The following is a 14,603-nucleotide window of genomic DNA, read 5'->3' as shown; positions in this document are numbered from 1 at the left end:
AAGTTGCTTCTTGTTCAATAAATATTACCATGCAAAATATCTGAAGGAAATTAAAAAGAGAGACTGATGGAAACGATGCCCATACTGGAATGGGAGGTGAAGACTTCAAACCATCCTGAAAAGCAAGAGGTAAAAAGGAATTTCTGAGAAAATCTAGGGGAGGGGCCTGTTATCTTGTGGGTGGGTCCCGTGTTGGGAATAATGCAACTTCAGTTTGGACTTGCTACCTGAACAGCCTCTGTTATGGGACAGCTTTATGCATGGCTTTGAAGTCACAAGTGCCACGTATATTTTGCAAGTTGAATAGTGAGAATGATTTATTTTGTTTCCAGAATATCAGCTGTGCTTTCAGTGTCCTTATGGACGAATATCGCTAATTGTTCCCTGTCCTTCCCAGGCCATCCCCACTTGGCTCTATGAATTCTGTAAATTGAGTGAAGTGATGCTAGTTGTTTCGTGGACTGAAAACTGACTGACTGTAGGAGACTGCAATGTGGTCTGATTTCCCAAAACAAAAGGTGCATAGATGTGTGCGATTAACTCACTAACAACCTCTCTTGCTCAGAGATCAGTGACCTGATAAAGTCAGCTCTTTGGTAAAGCTATCGTTTACCTTTAATTCTCTTCCCTCCCAAAAGGCTTCTGCTGGTAATGCCGTATCCCTGCCCTCACTGCTTCTTCCTGGGATTGGAAGTGGGAGTATCAGTAGATGCACCAGGTAGGGCTTCAGTAGGTTGTGTCTGGAGGATTGTGTGGTACTGTTTTAGCCAGTGGCACACTAGTGAATCTGGGGTTAGGAACAGGGGAGCATATATGTAATCGTGCTAGCACGAGGAGAGCAGTAAATAATTCCCCCTGAAAGAGATGTGTCTAAGGCAAAATTTCAGCCCAGAGCAAGACTTCTTTTTCTTTTTTATATGTTTGATTTGTTGTAGAGGTTCTCAGATTATCCTTACAGGTATGCCAGAAAGATGGGTACAGTGAGAGCAGTTTAGGTTTGTTTTGATCTTTTTGTAACATAGAAAATGAATAGTTTTACTGCTGGAATATAGACTGGTTCAGGGGAACATCTACCAATGTTAAAGCTTTCCCAGATTCATGCAGTGATCTGCTTACTTAGAACCTGCTTCACCGCCGGGAGGTAGAAGAAGAAAAGAATATTTAACTCTGTAACGTAAAGAACGCCTTCCTCTTTCTCTTTACTGACTGCATAGATGTGAAAGCATGTTAACACAGATCAACCAACAGGGTTGCAATCCCAATGCCCGGTTGATTTTTATGCATGTTAATGTATGTTTTGCTATCTGTCTGTATTCAGGTCTAAAATAAGCACTTAACAAAGCTATAACCTCCTGAGATAGTATGAAGATGGCAGAGAGTGTACAGTTATTGGGCCTCACTTTGTTATTGGTAAAGGTATGTTTACAGTTGTCTGTTCTGCTTCTTCGTTGTTTATCCAGATTGTTTGCCTTAGGTGAAACAAATCTCAAGAGTTTTCAAGTAATAGAATTGTTGCTCTCTGTCCATTGGGCTTGGAAAATATGATTCTTAAATTTATGTATTTAGTTTTAAGCCTGTATTTTTGAGGATCTAAGGTTTATGGGGTTGCTCTTAGTCCTTGCATTTTTTTTTTTTTTTAACTCTTTGGCTAAATAAAAGATATAGGGAAATGCTGAAACATCAGTCCTAACGCTTTGTTAAAGTTGGCATTTGAGCAAACGTGAACTCCGGTGAATGCGGCCAGTGGAAAGCAAGTAGACCATGACTGTTACCTACTCGTTTTGCTAGCTCTTGGCCAGTTAGCTCACACCAATCTCTTGGCTGGCCAGGGATTTGCTGTCTCTTTCCAAGAAAAGTTCTGTGTGCCGCTGCGTCGTCCCAGAAGTGGAAGCCTGAGAGGGGGGACCTCTGGCTCGCCCCTGCCTCTGGGCTGCATGTGAGCCAGCTTGGGTGCTGATCCATGTTAAAGTAGCTCCGCACCTGAACTGAGAGGCTTGGCAAGGGCAGAGTCGCATCTGTGGCACGAGTGATCCAGAACAGCCTAAAAAAACTCCGTGAGTAGTTAATACCCCGAGTTAACTTTACCAGGCTGTCGTGGCATGTGGCTGCGCGCGTGTGCTGATGGAAGCTGCAATCAGACCATGGGACCTGCGAGGCAGGACGTTCCCCAGCTGGTGTGTGTGCTGCCACATCTGGTGTTTGGGACGTTTTGGAGAAGAGTCAGCACCATTTATTTGAATATTAATGGGCTCAACCTGGGACCTGAAGAGGACGATTTATATCTTAACTAGAACTGAATGCAGACAAATTGCAAATATCTAATGCGTCTTCTGAGCCTACATATGTAAACTGTTATCTTTAAAAATGATCATGCTCTCAGCATGTTACTGTCTTGTCTCTGTCTTAGTTTTAGCGTGCAATATTTATCTTCCACTGGCAATGCAACAGGTCCCTAAGAAAAGAGAGGAGTAAGAGGTTATTTGTTCAGAGTAATTTTTAAACTTGCATACCTGCAGAGCTCTTCGCAAATATGCAAAATCTTTGAACAGTCGGTCTTGAATATTCAAATAAAATGTAACTGTCAAAAGAAACTTGAAAACCTGTAATTTCTCATTCTGGAAAAGTGAGAGACTATAGATGTTCTGAGTACTAGAGCAAGCATCAGCTGCTTTGCAAACTGAAGCACTGATTTGTAATTTCAGGTAATTCTTGTGTTCTGTAATAACTTATCATTATTTTGCATATAGTGATCTTTTTGTCCTGATTTGTCCATTCCGATATGTGTTTACTCAGAAAATCTTTAGTTATTTTCATATAGTTTAGTTAGATCTTGTTAGTCATATCGTATAGACAGTTTTAGCTAGGCTGAGACTGCTGTATACGTTTCCTGATTGGAAATGTGTATGTTCTGTGGCTATATATCGGAAGCTGAGTTCTGTGAACCTATTCATAGAGCAGTGTTCGTTTACCCTCTTTCATGGCCATTCCTTTACATAATTGGCAGTCGGGATACTCCAGGAATGCATTGGCCCAGTGCTGCTGCACTGGCAAGGGAAAGCTCCTGTCCCTCCTCAGGGCAGGCGCTCACCAGGAGGCTTGAAGCACACTCTAGCATTACTGAATGTAGGAGGGTATTAGTGCAATAAGTGTAAATTGTCAGAAGAAAGATCTCCTCCTAGTGTCATCAGCTGGCTCCTGGCTAAGGGAATGCCGAGGGGAGGAGAGAGGAGTATCCCTCAGTTCGTCCGTCACCAAGATGCAGAAGTTACCTGCAGTCTTTAAATAAAAGTTTTTTCCCTAACAGGGAAAATGAGCAAAGTTTTTCTGCTCTGCTTGATCCATTTCATTAAGATGACAGTTGCATGTTTTGAGGAAACCAAAGGAAGCTCTTTGGGGAAGTCAGGGCTGGTACGGGGCTTACATGTCTTGAAATCCATGTGCGATTATCCTTTAATTGGCTCTTTCTCCTTGAAAACTGTCCCTGGATGCAAATGGAAACCCTGAACTTCACATCTGTTTGCCTCAGTGCTCTCACCTGTACCTTTACTCACCACTGCAAGGAGATATAAAGGAAAGGGGAACTTGATTCATTAGTATGTTTATAGAGGACTGAAAGGTCCTTTTGTAAGGTGAAACTCTAATATTGTGTTGCTGTTATTAAAGGTTAGTACTGCCTCTAGGAATTTGTGTACAGGTACGAGGCAAAATCCAACCCTGCTCAAAAAAGTATATGGTAGAGGGCAGAGGTAGAGATGAGAAAGAGAACTGATCAGAGCTCAAAAAAAATCTGTCAAAAGAATGAAAAGCTTGGAACTGATTGTATTGGAGAGAACACATATATGAGAAAATAAGAAAGAAGTATTCATAGGAAACAGATGAAATATTCTTATTTCAAGAGGAAACAAAGGATGAATCAGTGCAGTTGAGTGTAAGATGGAAAATTAACAAAATTGTGTGCCATTAGCCTGTTGAACTTAATGCTGAAGCATAGCCCAAAAGAATTGGGTGCTAGTATTTAATAATAAAGTTGCATTTTTTTCGAAGGAGTGCGAATCCTTATATTGCAGGGTGGATCTGGCACTGGGTGAGAGCATTTCTTGGATTGAGATTAGCACATATCCATCTTCCCAAAGGTCTTCCAGCTTTGGAGGGTGGACAGGGTGTGATGCTATCTTCTCTCAAATAAAGGAACTGGAATAAAAGTGTGTGAGGTTTGATCTAATACTGCAGTGTCTGTGTTCCTAGAAAGTATGATGCAGAGGTTTGAAAAAGGAACAAGATTGTTTCAGTCATTGAGGATAAAAAGAGCCACAGATTAGAAAACACCTGCTGTTCCTTTCTCCTGTCTTCAGCAACACACCATTCTCTTACCGTTTTAATCTTTTTAAAAGGAATCAATAGGCTTTTTTTTCTTACCTAGGATCACTGATAAATTGACGTCATTTTTGTTGTAGAGTGAGTACTTTTCTGATCTAGCATGATTAAAATGTGAAGTTTACTGGAACATGGGTGGATTCTGCCCGTGTTGGGATTGGAAGGCAATTCCTTGTCTCATTTCCTGAGCTGCCGCTGCTGGCCCCTGCCTTTCCTTTTCCTTTCCTCTTCCAAAGGGTGATTCTCCCCATCTCCTGTTTGCAGATTTTCCTCTCGTTATGGTGTTTTCATTCTGGTGCTACAGTAACTTGTGAACGCCTCTTGGGAGAGGAGATAGACTAGAATGCCCTTTACTGCTTTTGTTGAAGGGCTCCGGAGAACACAGTGCGTGGAGAGTGGTCTGGAAAAGCTTGCAGCTGGGGGAGAAAGGGAGAGAGGGTTTCTTGCAGGAGTAGAATTGTCAGAAATCGTCCTTCAGTTGAGATTAATAGCGTTCAGAGCCCGAAAGAAAACACTGTATTCAACTTGAGCAGCTTCAAGAGGGACTTCCAGGGATGGATGTGGGGAGGGGAAAAAAGCTCTTTCCAGACAGGACAAAGGAGGACCACGTGGAGAAGGTATGGCACTGAATTGCAGGCTATTCCTTGTTAATCTCCTTCCCAACTTATTTCCTTCTGTCATCTGCAGTTTGTGGTGTCACATGTGAATGCAGAGCTCTGGGGAGGAGGACTGCTTCCTCCACGCTGTGTGGTGCGCTCAGCGCTTCGTAAATAGAAATAAGTGAGTAGAAGGGCGCTTGTCTGGAGATCTGTCTCCCTGTTGCAGCAGCTGGTGCGTCCCTGCGAGGCAGGTGCTCGCCTGTTGCTGCGAAGATAGTGCTAATGGTGAACCAAACAGGCATGTTACTTCTCTGTGAAGTGCTCTGAAACCCTGTGGCCAGGCTGGTTTTTCTTTTGTGATACTGCACTTTTTTTTTTTTTCCCTCCTGCTGGGGAAAGCTGTTCATTTGGATTTCTGTATGAGAACTGGCAGCAGGAGAGGGGCTCCACATGTGCCTCATTTAGCCCGCTTTTTCTTCGTTTTCCTCACGGGGTGGTTTTTCTTCATGGTATATATGAAAGCTAGTTGTTGCCATACCTGTAGCTGAACAGTATATTATTTCTTCTTCTGTGGCGTTTGTGTATAGGATGGGAGGTGAGACAGAATTGCACTACATGATCCTTTCTGAACCTTGGAAACAATGACTACATTAATCTCTGTTTTCTGTGGACTGTGGGAAGTTGATCTGCATTGCCTGTAGCATCCATCTTCCTTCTTCCTTTTCATTAAAACCCTGCATATACTTTTTAAGTGTCTGGGCTGAGCTGACTTTCTGCAATGATCAGGAAGAAAAAGGTTCCCTAATGCGCAGTCTGTCCCGGTAGTACGCATCTTGAGAGAAGAGATGACAGGCTTCTACCTTCCTATAAAGCATGAGATGTTAGATATGTCTACACGCAATGTAAAGTTCCCTTGCTGGCTGCTGCATGTTTGTGCCCTCATCCTTGATAATCGAATGAGGCAGGCATATTTGTCCTGGGTTTGTGAAACAGCCTTGTTGGCCTGAAAGGTCCCCATCAGAGACACGTCTTTCAAGTATAACATCATCCTGACTGCTGTGTCAGACTGCCTCTTTCATCAAGTGGTTGAGAAGGTAATTAAATGAGAGTTCTGGGAAAAAAGGAACTAAAAAGTGGGCACCATGGTTTAGGTGGCAACACAGTCACTGCTTGGAGAACACATGCTGGTGGCCACTGCATGTTGCTAGTTCTTTGTGTTTTCTGTTTTAAAGCATCATGCTAGTAATCTAGTTAACATTGAGCTCGGTTTCCAGTACAGTAACTTGTTTGGTTCAGTAAGAACACATTTAAGCTAAAGATTAATGAAAAGAAATTTCCTTCCCTTGAATTCATTAAAAATTGTTCTACAATCAGCACTTGAAAAGAGATTAAATATTCATGTCTGTAAATTTCTCATGTCTGTAAATTTCTCATGTCATTTCTGATTTTCCTTAATGTCTGCCTCCCTGGGCTGGATTCTGAAAGTGTCTGAAAGCTCTAGTGAAAAACTATTTTGAATGTAAATTGCAGATTTATCCTCTGTAAGGAAGAAATACCTTCACATTTGTGTACTTGAACACAGGTTTAGTTTCTGTTGTAGACGGAGAGAAATAGTGATGAGGTCTTTTCCATGAATACAATATTAGGAACAGATTTAAAGGAGCAGTATTATGTTCTTGAAGCACTTCTAAAGAAATACAAAGAAAGTTTTATCTTTTGTTGTGAGAAAGCCTTATTTGCATTATTGAAATAGTTTGAGTGACCAAAAGTGCAGCAAAGTTTACATCAGAAAGGTATTAACTGGACATGAAGACAAAACATGAATAATGAATATCAAAGATGCTGCTAAAGGATTCGAGTACTACTTATAACAGAGTCAGTGTCTAGACACAGTTTCTACAAATGGATGGTAGTTTCTATGGTCTATTACCCAGTAGCTCTCAAGCGAGTTTTAGCTACCCTTTGGGCGAGAGGCTTTGCCATTGTTTCACCTATGAGCAGAAAATGTTTCTACGCTTACTGCTTTGTGCGGGGTCTTGGTAGCCCAGCTTAGGGAAATGCAGACGCTCTCTTTGGGAACTCCTTGCCTTCTGTACGTGGATGTCATTGCTGATGTAGTAATGGAAATACATGCTGGCAAGAGATAAGAGTTATTTTGAGGATATTGCATACTCCCATGAGCGAACACTCTTGTAAACATGTTCAAAATTATGAGTGTCTAGGCTCAGTCTAAGCAAGTGCATATATATACTGATACTTCCAGTGTGGTTGGATTGGGTTTTTCATTAGTAGTTCTTAGCCTGGCTCACACCTCTGATCACGTTTCAGTTCTTTTACCTGGCTGCTGTAACTGCTGTTGCTCATTGTACTTTCTAGCCCATCATATTTAGCATGGCTAAACCTATGCCCATCTTTGTCATTCCTTTTCCTGGTTTCCAGCTTCTTCTCCTTGTTCTTTTTTTCTGCAGTCTTGTTTTCTCCCCACTCTCTGTTCTGACTTGCTGCGTTCTCCACAGTTCCCTCCACTTCTAGCTCTTGCTCCCTGTTACATGCCCTTTAGCTCACCCTGGTGCTCTTCCTGTTTTTCTCTGGTTCCATCAAAATGTCCCTCCAATAACTCTTCCTGCCTCACTTCACACGCTCTCTGGCTTGGGTTATTGGATTGCCTAGCCCCTCGTCACTGACTCCGAGTTCTTAGATAATGATTTCAGCACGATACTGCAGCTTTATAGTACTGCATATCCGTCTGCTTGGCGCTCTGGCTGATACATTTTCTGTTCCTCTAATTCTCAGTTCATTCATAATAAAACTGATAAGAGGTCCCATCTTAAACATGTAATAAGAAAGACCATCTCCTGATGGCTCTGCCTTGCTTTGTGTACCCAGAACACTCTCCCTTTTCTTTAGCAAAGCAGTTTTCAGCATTCTTAATCGGGCATCCTGGTTCAAAAATGATTCTATAACTAAAACAGTGATGTTCACGTGTTACCGTTAGTTCGAATCCTGACTTGCCAAGGTGATTGCAGTGCAAGACGGGTTGTGGATGAACAGAGGATGTTTGCCCCACTCAGCACGTGGGACAGTGCTGGGCAGCGTCTGTCCGAGGGGGGCCTGTGGAGGAGGCATGTGGAGAAGGAGGAATCGGCTCCTGTCTGGAACTTTGCATAGAAGACTCACTGCAACTTGAGCCTTCGATATAGTTTGGTCTCTACTAGTACAACATATATATTGGACATTGGTAAGAACTGATGAGCACGTTCCTTGTATGCTGTGTGAGCCAAGAGAGTAGAAAGAGAGTTCTCAGTAGAATATGTATTTGGTTATAAGTAGATAAGAACACATAACTTGCCGAGTGCAAGGGAAAAGCTTTGTCTAAGTAGCTATTACCATCTTTGGTCTCCAGCACAGTTTAAAGGCATTGCCAGGGTTGAGAAAGCTATTGCGTAGTGGGGAGAGCTGACTGGGTGGGCAGTCACAAACCAAACTGCAATGTTGGATTTTTCTGATTGTGACCAGAGTGACCAAAGAAACCAGAATGTGCTTATGTAGCCCAGTGTCCACCAGCATGAGGTCCCTGCTCAGGCAGATTTGATATTTGTGACTTGTATCAATTCAGTAATGGGCTTTTCTTCCTTTTGGTTTTTCAGGCATACTTCCGACAGGGTGTGGCCCTTCAGTATCTTGGACGTCATGCAGATGCACTGGCAGCATTTGCATCGGGGCTGGCTCAAGATCCCAAGAGTCTTCAGCTTCTGGTTGGCATGGTCGAGGCCGCCATGAAATCTCCCATGCGAGGTAAGCACCAGGAGATTTTCTGAAGGATAGTGCTCCGCAGCTGAGGCACTTAAAGAGGAAGTAGTTTCAGTCCACGTGTGACTCTGAGGTAGCATCTGAGGGGGAGAGGATCTGGAGACCCTCAGGGAAAGATTTCAGGATTTGACTTTTCTGCAGAGTCGGCAGGTGCTGAGAAAAGACCTCAGAGGAGGAGGAGGAGGAAGAGGATAATATTCTCTGATGCAGTGGGACAGCCAGATGGTAATACCCAACTGCAGAGACACTGGAGCTGAATCCAGCTGCTGCTGTGGAGCAGTTCTTATGAAATCCTTGCTCTTTTGTCTTTCGTCGGTACAGATGAAGAGAGGTGCACTGCAGTGGCCCTGGCTTTATTATTACTTTGAACAGTTTCCCTTAATGCTCTGGTGCTTGGATTTTGGCAAAAGGGAGTCTTAAATGCTCAGTACCAGTGTTTGCCCAACAGAGCTCTTCAGCAATTTTTCCATAGTGTTTGTGTCTCCCAAAACACAGTGTTCCAGAAAAGGCAGAAGGCTGTTGTGCTATTTCACTTTTATTCAGGAACAGTATTAAAATCACGTGGAGCTTGAGGTAGTATTAGCTGTACCACGTTTGCCTTTCTTTCATGATGTCCCATTTCCAGGGGCAGGGATTTTTTTTCACTGAAGGAATGAGGTAGTCTCTTTTTTCCTAATGTTTTTCCTGCAAGCTCTTTATTGCAGTGCCTTAATGGTATTTCCCAGGAGGAGCATAGCAGTTCTCATCCTCTGCAGGTACTGCTGGGGGCTGCAGGGCTCAGTGGCCAAGCAGCACTGAAATGAACAAATATCCCCATCAGTATTTTTGTCTTCACAGTGTTTTTTCTCCACCCAAAATTAATGCATCTGGAGGTTTCTTTCCTATATAGCAGTTGCCTTGTGAAGATAATTTCATTTTGTACACAGAGGTACTGTGGCTGCTGCTTAGAATGTAGGTTTAGATGTGATACCAGGCTCACTGTTTTCTGTCTTTCAGTGATTTGTTTTTATAAGTGAGACTAGGTCTGCTGAATGAGTTTGGTATAAGCTGCTAACTTCTCTCATAGGATAGCTCTTGTTGTGCACGGACAAGGTTTTAGTTGCTTCTGAATTTTGAAAAAATGCTGCGATTTCTCATCGGGGCCAGTTCTTTTGGTGACGTTGCACTTCTGTATAAGCATCCCAAAATCAGGCTGGATAACCTCACTGTCCTGTCGTATTGCAGCTGCATATCTATACTGCTGCTCCCTGCTATACTGCTCAATTTTGCTACTTTCCTATTATCCTTCCACTGACAGGTTTAATAGATTTTTTTTTTTTTTACATTAGCTTTGCTTATGAAGCGTTGTTTTATGCTGAGTGGGTGTGTATCCTGTGCTGCTGTGCTGTACTAGTGTAATGATACCCTATTCAGGGTCTTGGTCCCACCAGGCACGCTACAAGCTCTGAAATAGCTACCACCTGTTGTTCTGGCCCCCTTTCCATGGGCTTGCTGTCTAAGAGAGGCATAAAAGATCTGTCCAAATAGTATGTGTGGTGTAAAACCAGCCCCCTGTAATTTGAACCAAGAAGCATTGATTAAGTAGTGTGCAGTGCATCTCGCAGGTACGGGGTGCTGGCTGAGTTGAGGGCAGCCGTCAGAGGTATAAAATGGGGTGAGCTATAGACAGACTCATGTGAGGGGTGGCTTCCGAGATGCTTGCGTTCAGAGAAAGAAGTAGAACGGTTGAAAAGGCAAAAGGGTTATAATAAGTGTCTGGGCTGTGCTAAAGATTGTTCAGTGCAGACACTGAGGGATTCAGGGAGCACAGATCTGCGCTATGTATAGATGAAGCCGAAACCCTGTTTCACAGTAACTGAATCACTGTTGCTGCACCTTCACCTGATTGTGGCTACGTCTCTTCCCTTGCTATTGTACGGGAGCAGTAATGAGCTCCGTGGCCTCCACTGCCATGCTGGTTCTCCCTTTCCTACTGGGCTGTAGGGCTGCCAGGAGTTTTCCGTTTGTATTTTTCTTTTTCATCCTTTCTCCTCACCTGTATGCCTCTCTCCCCATATTCACCTGCGTTACCTAAATAGGATTGTAAACTCCTAAGACAGGGACTGAATTCATACCTGTTCCTGCAGTGCCATGCCCCTTAACTGTGCTCTATCAGCAATAATCAGCTTTGTGTCCTGGTGGCGTATTACAGCGCAACTTCTGTCTTGCATCTGTGTTTAATCCCAGTATCCAACTGGTTATCACTAACTGGCATCGCATACGCTCTGTTCGCTTCTTCAGAGAAGCGTTAAAATCCTGTTTTGTCGTTGTTTGTGCACACGTTGTGTGGTTATAGAGAGGCAAAAATGATGAAAATGGAGAGCAAATGGTTGTCTGAGGTTGCTGTGGTAACGTTGATTCGGGCAAGAGCAATCTAATCGAGAAATGTGACCCAATAAATTTTGAAGATAACGTTTTAACCCAGCATGGTTGGGTGGCGTGCAGCAAATTCTGGAGTCCTGTTATATTGATGTCCGTACTGAAACAGGCAGCCAAGCGTTAATCTGAATGATAAAAGCAAGTAGACCAATTCTAACTAGTCCGGCAGGTTCAGTTTCACTGCTTCGCAGGAGCTTCTGCAGCTCCGCCCTGTTTATGAGAGCAGAGAGGACTGTGGTTTGAAGAGGTTCTTTCCTGTAGATTTTGTCTTCTCTGTTGGCCCAGGTTGTGTGCTGTGATACCTGAACAAGCACAGGTGTTACCAGCCATTAAGCCAAAAGCTTGTGCTGAAGGAGCAGAGAATGCAGTGCTCTCATACACTGGTGATGGCACGTATTCAATTTCCTGCAAAACCCTACAGTTGTTTTCTGTATTCCTGCTGTCATTAGGCCTCTCTTCAGAGCTCAGTAGAGGACTGCTCTGTATTCGCGTGTTGTCTTCCTGAGGTCCTTGCTGCAAGCAAAACATCAACTTACTTGTTATGTATCCTGTCCTGATGTGCTCGTGCTGGATGTTAGAGGATGTGTTTGAGCGCTGAGTTCCCGTAATAAATCTTGGTTTGATTTGGGCTGTCTGACTGTTAGCTCGCACATGCCAATTGGTTACCAAAATTGAAGATGAGGTGTTAGGCTGATTTCTAGATGTAAATAACGTAGTTTGTTGAGTAACTCTGCCTTACTTTTTGTCTTTTAGAGTCCCTGGAGCCAACCTATCAACAATTGCAGAAGATGAAGCTGGACAAGAGCCCCTTTGTTGTGGTGTCTGTCATAGGCCAGGAACTTCTGACTGCAGGTCATCACGGTGCCTCTGTGGTTGTGCTAGAAGCTGCCCTGAAGATTGGCACTTGCAGCCTGAAGCTGAGGGGATCGGTATTCTCTGCCCTGAGCAGCGCTTACTGGTCCCTGGGGAATACGGAGAAAAGTACCGGATACATGCAGCAGGACTTAGACGTAGCCAAGACTTTAGGTAGAGTTCTCATTTCACTCACTTGAGTGCTGGATTGGTACAGGTGGGACAAATTAATAGTTATGTCAATAGCATAAAGGAAGGGTAGCATCTTTCTATAACGCTCAGGTTTCTCTGGCATTTCACAAGCTGCTAAAGCAAATCTAGGATTTTTGAAATGCACAAACTACAGGCTTGCGCAGCCCTGTGTACCTGTTGTGTGAGAGGGCAGATGATCAACAAATGAGCCAAGCTTTAACAGGGTCCTCTAATTCTCTGGTGTCATGTATATGGGAACTAGTCTTATCCCCTGTGGAGATTTGGGCTCAAAACCTTAAATGAAGCCATCTACTTTCTCAAGAATTAGATGGAAAGGGGGACTCTTACCTGAGCTATTCAGGCAGTTGCCAGGGAAGGAACAAATCAGGAGCAAGACAATGGCTGACCAAGAGTTAAAGAAATTGATAAATCCTTCTGATATGTGCAATATATCCTGCACTGCTCTGAGAGCTTTCACGATGCTATAGGAGAGGAGAGAGTGTGTGAGCCAGAAAGGCGTAAGCTTGCAGACGTGGAGAAGATAGTGACTGAGGACCATAGCTAGGAGAGTTGGCCGAAAGTATAGGGACTGCTGTCTGGAAAACGGTAGTGGCTATACTTTGTCTGAGCTGAGTTGTGCTGCAGAACTGCTTTCTGGAGAAATCTAGCGTGCTCTCTGTGCTATTCTAAGCTTGGGCCATCCACTTATTCTCACAAACAAATTGCTAATGTCAGACAAAGAATAAACATGGAAGAATGGGAGACTGACAGGTGTTAGGCCAAAGAAGAAATTAATGCAGTTCTAAAATAAGGTTGAGGGTTATTTTAGAAGTTATTGAAGGCCAGGGAGAAGGAGTAGAGTTCTGGCTGTATATTAAATGTTAGGCTGAGTGTTTGTCTTGATTCTGGTCCTCGCTCTGGAGCATCACTTCTACAACGTGTTCCAGTTTTTCTGCTGGATACTTCTAATGACCCCTTTGTTAGCTAACCTTTGTTTTGTTTGCATGTGACTCAGGTGACCAGACGGGAGAATGCCGAGCTCATGGAAATCTGGGCTCCGCATTCTTCTCCAAAGGAAATTACCGGGAGGCCCTTACTAACCACAGACATCAGTTGGTGCTCGCCATGAAACTCAAGGACAGAGAGGTAGGAAACTTATTAAATAGACTGGATTGGGAATCAGCGCTGTGTGGTTTTCTAGAGAGATGTGAATGTGTCAAGAAGCCTTGTCTGTCTGCCCTGTTATTCAGAGTATTTGGAAGCTATATGATTTGTCTTCCCAACCTTTCACTTGCCTTTTGTTATGGAAGTTGTATGCATGAGTAGATACAGTATTTTTGCACAAATGACAGGATGCTTGGTTTGTACGATGGCTTCCACGTGCCTCTGACCCGCTTTGAGCAAGTCATTCTCTCTCTCTCCATGCCCCTGCTTCCCTTCCTGTCCGTTTTGCCTCCTTTGCATAGACTCTAGGATCTCAGGGTAGAGGCTGTTGCTGAGTAGGTGTGGCTGCAACATCTTATGCAGTTAATCCGTGACTGTCATCAGCTCCGGTTTTTCCTGTGATGTAGATGCTGCTAATTGGAGCTGTATTAGGGCACGTCATGTGTTGTGCCTTTTCCAGACAAGTAATGAGCCAAGTCCCTATCCCAAACGTTCACAGTCTCCATAAAATCAGCTGTGTTTAAAAAGTAGTGAAAAGAAAAAGAATCCATGCAAACCCCAAAATACACTGTTGTGTAAAGCGTAGAGGTTGTTTGGTCTGTATCTGCTTTGCCTTGACTGTTTACTGGTCAGCTTTCAAAGTGTTATGCTGGGCTCTCTGCCAATCCAGGGAAGCATGCTGCGTGAACTGAAGAGCCTGACTCAAGAGATTCCCACTGAAAGTTCACTCTAAGGACAGAATCATAATTTTAGTGCAAGTTACTCTCCAGTGGGTTCCCCTCTAGTCTGAATGGAGGGGTTGGGGGTTGCATGACAGATTAGTGAGTGGCTGGAGGGAGCAGGACAGGTTTGAAGTCATGTAAATGCAAATTAAGGTTTTGTGAGATCCAAAAAATGGGGGAATGAGTTTCTTACCAATGACTACTTGAAAGATCCATTTAAAATAGTTAAGTGGTTTATTGAAGTATTGCTGTGCTTTAAATATCGAGTAAGCCTTTGAAAAATGCATCTTTCAGTAGTTGTAGAGGGACTGTGATTGGGGATGGGACTTGCTAAACAATTTCATGATTATTTTACCAGCTGGAAAATCTCCTGAATCACTCCTGATTTCCCTGTTTCGATTCAGGTTAAGCAGAGAAGCTGTTACCCATCATTTTTTATAGCTTTCTTGATTAGGGGTCCCTGTTGTTGCTA

The 14,603-nt window shown here is 43.4% G+C and overlaps 1 protein-coding gene across 4 annotated transcripts in view; it reads left to right on the top strand.

The window, feature by feature from the left end:
• Positions 1-14,603, top strand: part of TTC28 (tetratricopeptide repeat domain 28) — a 230,261-nt gene that overhangs the window by 138,034 nt on the left and 77,624 nt on the right. For 3 of the 4 annotated variants that reach the window (XM_068911355.1, XM_068911354.1, XM_068911356.1), the window contains 3 exons: positions 8,621-8,768; positions 11,955-12,227; positions 13,261-13,391. In XM_068911355.1, coding sequence (XP_068767456.1) covers positions 8,621-8,768; positions 11,955-12,227; positions 13,261-13,391 — 552 coding nt within the window. Of the gene's footprint in view, positions 1-8,063; positions 8,212-8,620; positions 8,769-11,954; positions 12,228-13,260; positions 13,392-14,603 lie in introns of those variants that run through there. The other variant, XM_068911357.1, reaches the window with a different exon arrangement.

This window comes from Struthio camelus, chromosome 17 (assembly GCF_040807025.1).
Source record: "Struthio camelus isolate bStrCam1 chromosome 17, bStrCam1.hap1, whole genome shotgun sequence".
NCBI lineage: Eukaryota > Metazoa > Chordata > Aves > Struthioniformes > Struthionidae > Struthio > Struthio camelus.
Note: the sequence above shows the minus strand (reverse complement) of the source record. Positions and strands in the feature narration are given on the sequence as shown.